The 14,320-nt window shown below is 42.8% G+C and overlaps 1 protein-coding gene across 3 annotated transcripts in view; it reads right to left on the reverse strand.

Moving 5' to 3' along the window:
• TTC21B (tetratricopeptide repeat domain 21B) overlaps positions 1–14,320 on the reverse strand; it is a 135,731-nt gene that overhangs the window by 23,638 nt on the left and 97,773 nt on the right. For all 3 annotated transcript variants that reach the window (XR_015878803.1, XR_015878804.1, XM_088474837.1), the window contains exons 22-26: positions 13,734–13,815; positions 13,172–13,322; positions 10,951–11,112; positions 5,033–5,228; positions 3,727–3,951 (exon numbers count right to left, since the gene is read on the reverse strand). Coding sequence is in view for 1 of the 3 variants with exons in the window: in XM_088474837.1 (XP_088330963.1) it covers positions 3,727–3,951; positions 5,033–5,228; positions 10,951–11,112; positions 13,172–13,322; positions 13,734–13,815 (816 nt within the window). In the remaining 2 variants the exon portion in view is untranslated. The remainder of the gene's footprint in view (positions 1–3,726; positions 3,952–5,032; positions 5,229–10,950; positions 11,113–13,171; positions 13,323–13,733; positions 13,816–14,320) is intronic.

Genomic DNA, 14,320 nt, shown 5'->3' on the forward strand with positions numbered 1-14,320 from the left:
AAAGAGGGGAGTCTCATCTTTCAAACGGTGTGTCCCTTTAGTACGTATTATCTAGTGATCCCCAATGACTGAAATTATACACAAAAAATAAATTTTCTCTTGTGATTGGCTTTCTAGTTTCAAACATGTTAGGTTATAACCAGGCTACCATATTAATTCTACACAGAGTAAGAGTTTAAATTGAGATCCAGAAAATTATCAAAAAAAATTAAGAAATTAAAAAAAAAAATGTATCACCATTTTCAGATTTGTTTTTTTTTGGAGGGGGGGGGCTACACGTAGAATCCAGCTTTTTGCTATTTTGCAAAAGTGGATTAATGCTGAAGCAAGCACCACACATTATGTTTTTTGTGTTTTTAACAAAAGTAGATAAATCACGTTTGAATTTTGGTTCACTTTGTTGAAATTTCCAGAAAAAAAAATATCATCTTGTCCATATTTGTAAAATTTGTCCATATAATAGACTTTCTGGTGCTCTGGGCCAGAAAGAGCATTGGCGTTCCGTTCCCTCACACACACATTTTTAAAATAGGGAGATAAGGTGTGTGCCTGTAAAAGGGGCTTAGCCTCATGGGGAAGGGGCATGACAAATCTGATTTGTCCCGAAGGGATGATGAAGGGGCACCAAATAAAGAAAATAAAAATAAAGGATAATGGTGTCTGAAGGTGTTAGGGGAGGTGGCCACATGGAGGGGGAGTCAGCCATAGAGGAGAAAGGAGTGGCCATAAGATGCCAAGGGCCAAAAAGAACAGCACCCCCTGCCCTCTGGTGCCCTGTCCTGTGGCACATGTTGCACCACCCTAGTTATGGCCCTGTTAAGGCATAGTGATATTTTCTGAAAATATAAGGTATTTCTCGAAATAAAAAACAAGGTATAATTATTTGGTTGGGAATTGCATAAAATAAGCAGTGATTTTGATGAGCACAAATGATAAAAAATTGTTTCAGCAGACAACTGAGAAACCTTCAGCAGCAAATGGGTTAATAAAATAACCTTTTTTTTCACACCTAAAATATGGCTTTGTTAAGTCTCATTTATGATTTACATTAATAGTGATAGGACATTTTATTACATGTGACAACTGTGCGTGTTGAACTTATTACCTAGAAATGCAAAAAAAAAATCTAAATAGAGGGACATTGTGTAAATCAAGTTGAACCTCCTGTCACTTTAAGACTACTACGGTCATTAAAACGGTTTTGCTTTTCTCCTTAAGTATTTCTCAATTTAGCAAAATCTGAGACTTAAAATAAATGATCTGAGCTACAGACACACCAAGTCCCGTGGTACTCTGCTTGTGCCGAGCATCTTTTTTGTGTCTTTTTCGGCAGAAAATGCATCTTAGTGGCAATGCGATGCGACAAGGATGCGCCAGGAGACTGCACTGATTAATTTGTTATGTGACATTTGTATATCTGTTTGCGAATCAATCTGAATCTGTATACAAAGTGCTCAATGCAGAGGCCGTGGTTTTTTTTCCATTGTGCTTCATTTACAGACTCTGTCACACACAGATATACAAGTGTCACATATCAAATGAATTCGTGCAGACTCCTGGTGCGTCCTAGTCGCATCGCATTGCGACAGATGCATTTTCGTCTGAAAACGCAAAAAGGACGCTCAGTGCAAGCAGAGTCGCACAGGACATGGCAGCTAATTCACGTCAGGCGTCTCACAATGTATGGTGTATTGAGGCTAGGTGTATGAGGACACATCTCTATGGCACACACTGTGTGACATGGAACACCTTATCGGTGCCCACTGCACCTCACTAGGAGTTCACTTGCTCCACCCAAATCCTCATTTGTTTGCGCAAATTGCTCCTCCCCAACCACAGTTACTGTATCCTACTTCAGAAAGCTACAATATGTGCCTCAGTGGAAATCTAGACATGTGCAAATCGAGTTACATGGGGGATCGAAACCTGCATTAGCCATTGCACTTATTATTAATACAATCACCCCACTATGAACCACAAAAACATAAAATTTACAAATAAAATGAATTCTTCAATGCCGTTCACTAAGATAAACTGGAATGTGGCTGGAGGCCGACCACACGTGATTAAAATGGCTGCAATGACACTGAAGAGATTAACCGTCATGCCGCGGCACCATTTTTAAAAGGGCCTTTAGGCGCAGTGCGGCACGTACTGCGAATGTATAAGTAAGAACATGTCATTCAATGTGCTGTGCGCAGTTGTGGAAATGTACTTTTAAAATGTTTAGCCTATGCACTTATAAGGAATGTATAAGTTGTTTTGTTTTAGAAGGCTGTAATGGTTATGAGACATTCTCACCTCCAGTGACATGTTAATTATCCTGATGACCAAACCTTTGTTTACAGAACTTTCATTGAAATGCAATGCAGAGGTCTCCAGTGTGTGTCTACATTACCCCTGCAAGTTTGTGGAAGCTTCTATTTTGTGTAAGAACTTAGAAGGTGTTAAGACTCCGAAAGCCAAAACTGGTTTAGTCATAGACAAGGACGAATGCAATAGAAATTTGCATTATATGTACCTTTTCAGAAACAGTATATGCTAACGCAGTTTGTGCTTTAGGCAAAGCAACTGTTTTTTGGGTGGTGAAGAGGAAATTAAGTTAGTATCTTTGAAATGTAAAATGTTTTTATTTATATTTTGTGAGATAGCCTGATTGGCTAGAAGGAACCCAGGGCGGCCTACCCCCTGTGGTACTGTGTATTGGAGTGGCATAAAAGAAGGCTTCGTGCCTAGTAAAATTGTACACCTTTGAAAATCCTTTTGCCTTTACTTCGACTACATATGTACCCTGCAACCAACAGAATTGCGCCAAACGCTATTCCGTGCTCCTACTGTTCTGGGTTGAGCCGAGCGTCTCCGAAGTTCAAGCCCTCTGCCGCTACCGTGCAGGGCCTGGTCCATTGCGAGGGATCAGGTGGGAACAGGTGACACCAAACAGGAGGTGTGTCCGCAGTTAGTCGACGCATACGCAGCAGAGCGGTTCCAGGCGCCGGAGGTAGGAGCCTGAGTGTACCTAAGATGCGGTTCCAAACGCTGATGGTAGAGTTAGGTGGTGGCAGCATGGTTATATGCCCACGGTGCAGTGGGCAGAGTCAGTGACAGGCGTTCACTGACGGTAAGCGGGAATCCCTGATACCCCAAGGTCAAGTGGGGATCGAGACCCCCAACCTGTGATCGGGAGTTCGGGCTGGAAGCCATCCGGTCACGTGGAGCTATACTAAAGTCCATCTATGTAGGTCACCGCGGCAAGTCATGTTACAAAGATAAAGGAAGTAGTAAGAACATTTTAAAAGGAATTAGTTAATAATATAGATCATCACACAAACTGAATACAAATGAGGATGTAAAATCTGTGTACGAATGAGAAAGACTAATGCGGTTTGTATTGTCAATTTAATTGCTTCTGGAAAGGGAACATTATAACCCCCGAGAGAATTAGTCTTCATTCTGATAAAAGGTATTTTTCTGATAATGCAGTGAAGTAATCACTTTATACTATCTAGAGTCAATTATGAGAATGCCTAATTTTTACTACAATTATGGAAATGGCAATGAGTTTTACAGTTCCCTTAAATGCATTTTAACAATCCTGTGCAAATTTGTATTTAAACAAATGAGGATTTAAACTATTATAAAGGGGGCCAGGAGAGTGGAGCATGCAGAATCCACAGTACTGTACAAAACAAGTGATATAAAAGACTCAAGGCGGCCTCATTTCCATACCCTGTTATGTCGGAGGCAGCGTTTCAGCAGCTCGCCCGCCATATCGTATTTTCCAGACTGAATGTAAATGTCCGCCAGGAGTAACAAACTCTTCTCAAACTCTTCTGCATCTATTGGATTCCAGTTCATTTTGGAGATTCTTTTTAACTGGTTTCTTGCTCTTGGGGTTTGTTTTAATATCATGTAAGCAGTGGCCATACCCAAATGTGCTGGCACATGGTCTTTCTGGAAAAAAACGATTGAAATGTTATAAAAAGATAAACGCAAATCTAACTGACAGATGTGCTGTGTATCTTGTGTACGTCCGAGTCTGAATCTGTATACGAAGCTCTTTTTTCCATGCCAAGTTCCGTTGTGCTTCTTATACACATTCAGACTCAGTCACACACATATATACAAGTGTCGTGTATCAAATTAATCAGTACAGTCTCCTGAATCACATCCATTGCAACTGAAGCACATTTTCAAACAAAAATTACACAAAAAGGACACTACAATGCTCAGCATGGCTCACTCACGCCAGGCGTCTTGTGCCACATGGCGTATTGAGGCTAGGTGTATGAGGACACCTGTATGTCTTACAAAAGCTAGAGACAAACTCATACAGTACGTGCTACTAGCATCAGTCACTTTATATAACAAACACTTTAATTACAGTATATCAGCTACTTAAAATATCAGTAACCGTAAAATTATTATCCCACGTTTAATGTGGCTTGAACTAAAACCTGTTGCCTTTACGTAGCTTAGCGTGTGTGCATGAGAGTGCCAGCAATCTATAGAACTCCCATATTCTATTAGTGCGCACAACTGTAAATCAAGGAAGATCGCTAGAGGAGAGAAGTAGTTTAATCATAGGATAAAAAGAACAAACTGTGGCCAACAAGACTCTATGCAAATCTATGCTGGGTTGTGTACGGGATCTAGGCGGTCGGGTTGCCTGCGGCCGCAGTACTGACAGCTGCATTCCAACAGTCAGAATCCCAACCAACTAGGTATCCCTCTGCGCAGAATAACTCTAACCCTCCCCTAGCCTAATCTTAACCCTCCCTCCCCCGCAGCCTAACCCTAACCTCTAACCCTAAATCTAACGCTCCCCCTAACACTTACCGCCAGGATGCCGGCGGTCGGGACTGCGGCACCAGTTTTGTGATTGCCGGCATCCCAACCACCGGGATGCTAACTGCATCCTGTCCAGAACACCTACTACCATAAAGAATGTTCTACCTACTGGACCTTCTCCATTAGTTTCCTCTTCAAACAGTATAAACATATGCACATTTAAGACGAGAGGAAAGGAGCTTACTTCTGCAGCGGCCACTTCGGTAAATGTGTTGAGTGCGCGCTCTACATTTGCTTTTTGTTTTGTAGCCATCAGGCAATAGTTCTCCATGATCCGGAGCTGTATGTGACCCTGCAGCGTCTGTGGCTTTAGCTCTTTAAGCAGCTTTTCTGCAGTTCGGACAGCGAGTTGAACAGACTCAAGCTTTTCTGTGGAATTCCTATATAATCAAAACGTTAACAGTATATTTATTTTATCTAGTGTTAAATATGAAGTGGCATCTAAATTCTTCCTTACGTAGGTTTCATACATCAAAATACTTAATCACTGATCTAGTGAAAATTTACACATACAGGACCTGATTCAGCTTTGGGTATATAGTAAGAAAGAGCAAATAACTTTGCACCTTGGCAAAACCATGTTACACTGCAGGTGGGGCAGGAGTAAAATGTGCAGAGATTTACATGTGGGAGGGTCGTATCCAAACTGAAATCAAAATTGCTGCAGCAGCGACTCTGCATAGTCTGTCTTTTTATTATTTATTACTTTATTATCAATTTTTTTAATTGGCACTAATCTAACAGGACCACTCAGCGCCGCCCATTTGTTTCTTTTGTAGCAGTCATCCTCTAACTATATGACCACCATATAATATAGACAGCATCAGTGACCGCCATATAACATAGACAGCCTCAGTGATCGCCATACACTACAGATAAAATTAGTGACTGCCATATACTATAGACAGCACTAGTGAATGCCATATACTAAAGACAGCATTAGAGACCACCATATAATAGACAGCATCAGTGACAATCATATAATAGATAGCATTAGTGACCACCATATACTACAGACAACATTAGTGAATGCCATATACTATAGACAGCATCAGTGACAACAATATAATATATAGCGTTAGTGACTGTCATATAATGCTGACAGCATTAGTGACTGCCATAAAATGCAGACAGCATTAGTGACCGCCATATACTGCAGACAGCAATAGTGACCGCCTTATACTACACACAGCATTAGTGACCATAACATACAGCATACAGCATTAGTGACCACTATATACTACACACAGCATTAGTGACTGCCAAATACACAATCCCTGGGAGGGAATAACTGTGTGCTGATCCCGCCCCCTCCCTGCTCTCACGCACTGCAGCTGCAACTTCAGAACCCCTACTGGCACCCCTTCCCTCTGTCACCTGGTGCCAGGCTCTTTTTCTAAGAAAACTATTGTCAGTAACTGCAGGTGGAGCAACTAGGGGTGTATATAAATATTATATATACAGTCAGGTGCATAAATATTGGGACATTGACAGAATTTTCATATTTTGGCCTCTATTCACCACCACAATGGCTTTGAAATGAAACAAACAAGATGTGCTTTAACTGTAGCCTTTCAGATTTAATTTGAGGGTAATTACATCCAAATCAGGTGAATGGTGTAGGAATTACAACGGTTTCTATATGTGCCTCCCACTTTTTAAGGGGCCAAAAGTAATGGGACTATCAACTCAAAAGCTATTTCATGGACAGGTGTGGACTATTCTCTCGTTATTTCATTATCAATTAAGAAGGTAAAAGGTCTGGAGTTGATTCTAGGTGTGACATTTGCATTTGGAATCAGTTGCTGTCGACTCTCAATATGAGATCCAAAGAGCTGTCACTATCAGTGAAGCAAGCCATCATTAGCCTGAAAAATCAAAACAAAACAAATCAGAGAGATAGCAAAACATTAGGTGTGGCCAAATCAACTGTTTGGAACATTCTTAAAAAGAAAGAACGCACCGGAGAGCTCAGCAACAGCAAAAGACCCGGAAGACCACGGAAAACAACTGTGGTGGATGACAGAAGAAATATTTCCCTGGTGAAAAAAAACCCCTTTACAACAGTTGACCAAATCAAGAACACTCTCCAGGAGGTAGGTGTATATTTCAACAATCAAGAGAAGACTTCACAAGAGTGAATATAGAGGGTTCACCACAAAATGTAAACCATTGGTGAGCCACAAAAACAGGAAGACCAGATTAGAGTTTGCCAAACAACATCTAAAAAAGCCATTACAGTTCTGGTACAACATCCTATGGACAGATGAGACAAAGATCAACTTGTACCAGAGTGATGGGAAGAGAAGAGTATGGAGAAGGAAAGGAACTGCTCATGATCCAAAACATACCACCTCATCAGGGAAGCATGGTGGTGGTAGTGTCATGGCATGGGCATGTATGGCTGCCAATGGATCTGGTTCCCTTGTATTTATTGAGAATGTGACTGCTGACAAAAGCAGCAGAATGAATTCTGAAGTGTTTTGGGCAATATTATATGCTCATATTCAGTCAATTGCTTCAAAACTCATTGGACGGCGCTTCACAGTGCAGATGGACAATGACCCGAAGCATACTGCAAAAGCAACCAAAGAGTTTTTTAAGGCTAAAAAGTGGAATGTTATGCAATGGCCAAGTCAATCCCCTGACCTGAATCCGACTGAGCATGCATTTCACTTGATGAAGACAAAACTGAATGAAAATGCCCCAAGAACAAGCAGGAACTGAAGACATTTGCAGAAGAGGCCTGGCAGAGCATCACCAGGGATAAAACCCAGCGTCTGGTGATGTCTATGCGTTCCAGACTTCAGGCTGTAATTGCCTGCAAAGGATTTGCACCAAAGTATTAAAAAGTGAAAGTTAGATTTAGGATGTTTAGTTTGTCCCATTACTTTTGGCCCCTTAAAAAGTGGGAGGCACATATAGAAACCGTTGTAATTCCTACACCGTTCACCTGATTTGGATGTAATTACCCTCAAATTAAATCTGAAAGTCTGCAGTTAAAGCACATCTTTTTTGTTTCATTTCAAAGCCATTGTGGTGGTGAATAGAGGCCAAAATATGAAAATTCTGTCAATGTCCCAATATTTATGCACCTGACTGTATATTATATATATATTATTTAGAAAAGCAGGCACACAAAAGGGACTTTAAAATAAAACTTATCTTATGGAAAATATATTTTGGCCCAGAACATAATGTCATAGTTAATGAGAGGTTCGGGAACTGAGTTCTTGCTGAAAATTATCACTGCCCGGAGCACATGCCCTGCCTGCACCCCCTAGCTGGGCCCCTGCAGTTGGTAAATTCCAGAATCTTGGAGGTAGGCCTCTAGTAAAAGCTTGCTCCTTCTCTCCCTGTAATACCCCTTGTGAGGCCACATACCAAGAGATCTCTCTCTGCTGGGAGTTCCGATAGCTCTATGAAATCTTGGGATACCTCAGGATGAAGAGACCAATCGCCTCCACTCACCACCCTCCCGGGATGCAGTTAGCCAAAACGGCAGTAACACACCGTCCTACATACAGCAGAAACCAAGCCATTTCCTCAAGGCCCTGTATGACGTCCTAAAAGTTTAGGAAAGCAATAACAGTAGCACTTTTCATAATCCTGAGCTCCAAGAAACTGATAGGCATGATGATCTCACCTGAGGAATCTGGAAATCACCTGCCAAGCTACAATTAAGATTGATTAATCCCCTGTCAGGTCCACTAATGTAAATGACCTGGAGGATAAAACACTCAAGAGCTGACAAACAGACCTATTCTAAAAAGGAGGAGCTTGTTTGTAAGTGGGCGCTTGTTGAACGGTATCCCTGGATATTCGAGGTAGATTTGAAGTTCAGTAGAGGTGCCCAACTGACACACCCTTAAAGAATTGTTCCAACTACTTAACAGTGGCTGTAGCTAATCAAGTGCAAAGGTAAGCCTACAATAAGAGCTCGAGATTAGAAAACATATACTGAGAAGATCTCCTGACCTCTTATGTAATGGTTTTTTAAACAACAGGAAAAGGGATTACATATCTCAGGGTTTACTGTTGGCGAAGTCAACCACAACTCTAGGGAGTATATTTACTAAAGGCACATTTTGATTGGTTTAAAAACAAATCAAAATTGTTCAACATCGATGTCGTGTTTCTGGGACTGAATCACACATTTATTAATACTTAAAGAATCAAATAAATGATTGTCTGTTAGTAAATGTGTTATTTAGCCCCAGAAACACAGCATTGATGCTGATCAATTTTGTTTGATTTAAACTCAATCAAAATCTCCCTTTAGTAAATATACCCCTAAGTCTCCCTGGGCAAAAAGAAACAGAATGCCAATAACAGCAAAAGGTGCAGAACCAGTTTTGTGGAATAATCCATTCTTCCAAACAAGTTTATTAAAAGGCCAGCTAGTCTATGGGTCCTAAAAAACAAATCTATGGAGTCTTGAAAATTTAGGACATAAAATCAGTAATATAATTATGACTTTTCCACCGAAATAGTCCCTTTGGCACAAATCTTCAAATTATTTTCAGTCTCTTCCTCCTCCCATGTGAGAGGTGAAGAGGAAATGTCCATCACAGATTCATCAGAGACACTCACCAAAAGTCTAGAGGATGAAGTTTACCTTTAAAAGGGCCTGATTCAGCACAGGACGGAATTGTAAAGCCGCACACAAGCAGCGCTGCAATTCTGTCCTTGCTATCATGTTAATGCAGCAGGAGGAGTCATGCCTCCTGCATGCAGTAATGATTCCAGCTGCGTTCATGGATAAATCATCGGATCATCTGCGTGACCCTCAGCTGGCCCCGCAGGCCGGCTGGTCATCGCAGTTTAGGAAAAGAGGCCAGGAAATCTCCATCAGCCGATGGAGATCCTGGCCTCCTCCCTCTCCCCCAATGGCAGCGACACGCCTGTGTTTTGGAAACTGAGGCCATCGCCGCCCCCTCCCCACCCAGAAACGGCAGCAGACTGTCAGTGATTGACAGTGTTCTGTAACTATAAAGTAACACAAGGGCCCTGATTCAGACCTATTCGCGAGCGGCTGTCCGCTCGCAAGTGAGTCGGTGGTCTGCACTGCGCATGTGCACGACGGAGCTCCCTCCGTCGTGCACATGCGCGAGACGCGATGAGTGAAGGACTTTCCTTCGCTCGTAGTGTCTGATCAAAGGGGGCGTGCTGTCGATGTTGATTGACAGCACGCCCCCTTTGGTGGGCGTGCCTGCCAGACGGAGGCGTTCCCAAGGGAACGCCTAGCGTCAGAAGCCGGCCCCACTGACATCACTAGTGATGTCAGTGGGAGTGATTTTGGCTCTGATAGAGCCAAAATCACTCCTGGCCTTGCGGTTGAGACCCACAGCTATACGAGCGTCCAGGAGGACGCTCCATATTTATGGAGGTGGGCCCTGATTCAGAGCGAGCGCTCTGGTCAGAGCGTCCGGCTCTGAATCAGGGCCAAGGTGTGCAGAATGGGCCTGCTGTCCCACAAGTAAAGTAGTTTGGGACATGGCACTGATGTATCAGCTGGGTAATTTCCCTTTAACATGGTTTATTGGAAAACACCTGTGACTACCCATAAATAGAAAGGGCTCTGTGTAGCTTTGCAGTGTGCCAAAGGGAACAGCTCCAGTGGTACACAACACTACCACCCACCTGACTAACAAGGATGAAAAAACCATGTCCATGAGTGCCCACCCACTCCCCGACTGTCACTTCTCATGTACTCTCCATTGCTAAAATCATACTACCCACTGAGATCTGATCCATAAAAAAACAATAGCATATAATACAGTACTTAGATAACAAACTACTGTCAAGTTCTGAAACATTTGCCTGATCTACTTTGCTGTAAGCTGGCACTGCCTGCAAAGTACAGATCCCAAACAGAGACAAGCTGGAAGGGTCAGTTGGAATAGATTGGGAACTGTCCCTCCAAAAGGAAGGACAATGATGAGATGTGATATTTGTATGTGATCTATGTCAGGTGTGCTAGAAACACACACGGTTTGTTCCATGTAGCACATTGGCTATGTTATTGCGATATTTTACCAACATGTAGTGTCTTGTCCCATACACATATAGAAAGCTGTCCACAAATTATTATTTTCTTACCCCATGTCACCATCCAGGTTGTCAAACACTTCTCCCCCCACTGTCTCATTATCTGGATTCAAGCAGATCTCAATCATATTATAGACAGCATTTTGCCCCCAGTCACTATCTTTACGAGCTTTATTGAAATGCCGCAGTGCATCATTGGGCTCACCGGTGTACCTTAGGAAATACAGAAATGTTATATAATCTTTGTCTGACATTCTACGTAAAGGACAAGGAAATGTCATTATTTCATATAAGACGCTAAAAAGCACTACTTGTCTTTACTGTATAACAAAGTTACAAGCAAATGAATGGTGACGTTGCTGGATAATTGTTAGTACTGCTGGCCATATTACTAATGATAAAAGGGGTTTGTTACTATGATAGCAGTTTCCAATTCTGGCCCGTGATACTACACTTGTTACTGGGCCTGTGACTTGGTTCATTAGTAAAGTAGCATCACTCATGGCTATGACATGTGTCAGACTGCACTCACAAAGCAATGTGTTGTCATTTGTCACTAGTGATGCTATTTAGTGGCTCACAAGGTCCTCGGTGAAGATCCTCAGTGCTGGTGGCTCACAGTACCAGTACTAGAATACTTAAAAGCCAATCGAGATCCCCACTCCCATGCAGGTTATATATATAGAAAACATCAAGGGGCTGGTGCAAAGCACTACAGCAGTTGGCGTGGCGCATTCTGAGTTCTTGTGCACTGTGCATTCCCAAAAAGTAAACACATTATGAGCACATGGGGGTCTATGTACTAAGCCTAGGAGAGAGTTTAAGTGAAGAGATAAAGTACCAACCAATCAGCTCCTAACTGTTATTTTTCAAACACAGCCTGCAAAGTGACATATAGGATATGATTGGTTGCCATTTTATTGCTCTCCAAGGCTTAGTACATAAACCCCATGGAGCTTTACAAACAGAGAGAAGTTGAGCGGAGTTGAGAAGGTGCATTCTTTACATTTATTAATTCCACAGCACTTTAGAGATCATTTGGTCAATCAGATCAGTCCCTGCCCAAGTGGAGAATTTGAGACTTAATGATTTGCATCGATGTAATAAATTTTCACACCCAGTGTAAACTTACATTTGATTGTCCAATCGCTAAGACGAGATTTTCATCACATCAATCAGATGCATTGCACTAGTCCACGTGAACACTATTTTGTGCAGGTTATACTTATTGAAGCGTAAGACTAGTATTTCATCTGGAACCAAATAATTGAGGCATCACTGCACAAAGTCAACATTGCAAGATTAGGGGGTCTATTTACTAAGCAGTGTTAGGAGACAAAGTGATAAGTCTGTGATAAGGTGCCAGCCAATCAGCTCCCAACTGTCATCTCACAGGCTGTGTTTGAAAAATGACAGTTAGGAGCTGATTGGCTGGCACCTTATCACTTTTCACTCTGTCTCCTAACACTGCTTAGTAAATAGACCTCTAAGTTTTGGTCCACCCTGTGTCACAAGGGACTTGATGATGCCCCAACCTTGTCAGATCAATGCTGATCTTATGTTTATTTCTAAGTTATTAATTGACTAAAGTGTGTCTCCTGACACAACATGCACACATCACAGCAAATTTGAGCTTAGACAGACAATGACAACTGGCCTAGATGGATTATTAATGCTCCTCATAATTACCCCATTGTATACGTACTGTTGATGCATAAGAGCTTACAATATTAACTGACTAAAAATAAACGCATTCGGTATGGGATCCCGGCTGCCGCATGACCAGCAGTATGATTCCCGGCTGCGGAAGCCCGACAGCGCTTGAAATCCCAATCGTCCCTAAGGTAAGTATAAACTAACCTAACCAACCCACCTAACCCTCCTTAGGGGTGCCTAAAACTAACCCCCCTTCCCCGCTGCCTAAACCTAAGTCCCCCGAGGGGGGTGCCTAACCCTAAGTCCCCCCCCGGGGGTGCCTAACCCTAACCCTCCCTCTCCCAAGCCTAACCCTAACCCTCCCAGGGGGGGTGCCTAACCCTAATTCCCCCCCGGGTGCCCTAAACCTAACCCTCCCCCCCCGCGGATGTCCGCTCGCGGCGCCCGGCATCCCTTCAATCGGGATGCCGGGCGCCTGTCTCACGGCATCGGGAAAATGACAGACATCTAGATTTTAGACGCCTGTCATTTAACCCTAGTCGGGATAGAGGATTCGGGAAGTCGGCAGACGGGATTGCAGGCGCCAGCTTCCTAAACGTATCCCAAATAAACATACCATAGGTATAATCCTTTGCAATAGTGAAAGCCAGGTTCTAGCTTTGCTCTAGACGAGTGCTTCTCTGCCAGCTCTAGATACTTTGGTATTTCTTCAAGTTTTTCAGCCCTTCTTAAAAGGTCAATCAAGCGAGAAAGAGTGGCATAATTATCTGCAAAACAGAGAATATACATTCCAGACATGTTACATAGCACTGCCTGATTCTCCAGAGTCATCAGATCACACTTGGTGATACAGCCAGCTCTATTGTCTAAATTCAGCTGCTGATTTGATCGTAGAAAGAACGCCCGAATGAGGGTTGCATGAACAGTGATAACAAACAATAATGGTGCCACAAAAATTTGGATTTTGATTTATCAATTGTATAATAATTTGTGCACAGTAACATAAGGAAAAAAATGTAAGTTTCAGAACAAGTTTCCTATAATTTCAGCTGATTGCTTAGGACTCTAGAGATGCTGTCTATTTAAAATAATTTGTCAATCTTTATGAAGACATTTTTATAGGATGTGGGTAAATGGGCTTAAAAAATAACCTCCTTGCATACAAGTGTTGAGCGTACCTGGCTTGCGTTCCAACAGCTGTTGAAAGTGAAATACAGCTTGCTCATAATCCTGCTTCCTGAACATAAGACCAGCCATCATCTGCAAAGTTTAGAGAGAAAGCAACACTGAAAGTCAAAAGATCAATGAAATCAACGGAACATAGGACCTTATTCAGAGTCGGTCGCAAGCGCTGATGCGCTCGCCACCGACTCAATGGTTAGTCCTGCGCACGCACAGCGGCCGCACTGCGTGTGCGCAAGCCCCGGAGCGACAGATAAACTCTGTCGCTCGGGAGCTCGTTACCAAAGGGGCGGCTGTCGATAATGATCGACAGCTCGCCCCGTTTTGTAGGCGGGCCGGGGGGGGTGGTTGCCAAAACGGAGGCATTCCTTAAGGAACGCTTGCCGTTTTGTGGACGGCCGCACTGACATCATCAGTGATGTCAGTGGGTAGCTTCCATCTCCATCAGAGCAGAAAGCTCCCTGGGGCTTACGAGTGCCCAGACCCAACCTTACGGTCTGGTCGTAAGCCCCGATGGTGATCACCATCACGACCATCAACCTGGTCGGTCGTTAAGCTGTGGGTGGTAACCCACAGCTTAACG

The sequence above is a fragment of the Taudactylus pleione genome, unplaced genomic scaffold (genome assembly GCF_031769625.1).
Source record: "Taudactylus pleione unplaced genomic scaffold, aTauple2 ptg000156l, whole genome shotgun sequence".
In the NCBI taxonomy this organism is placed as follows: Eukaryota; Metazoa; Chordata; class Amphibia; order Anura; family Myobatrachidae; genus Taudactylus; species Taudactylus pleione.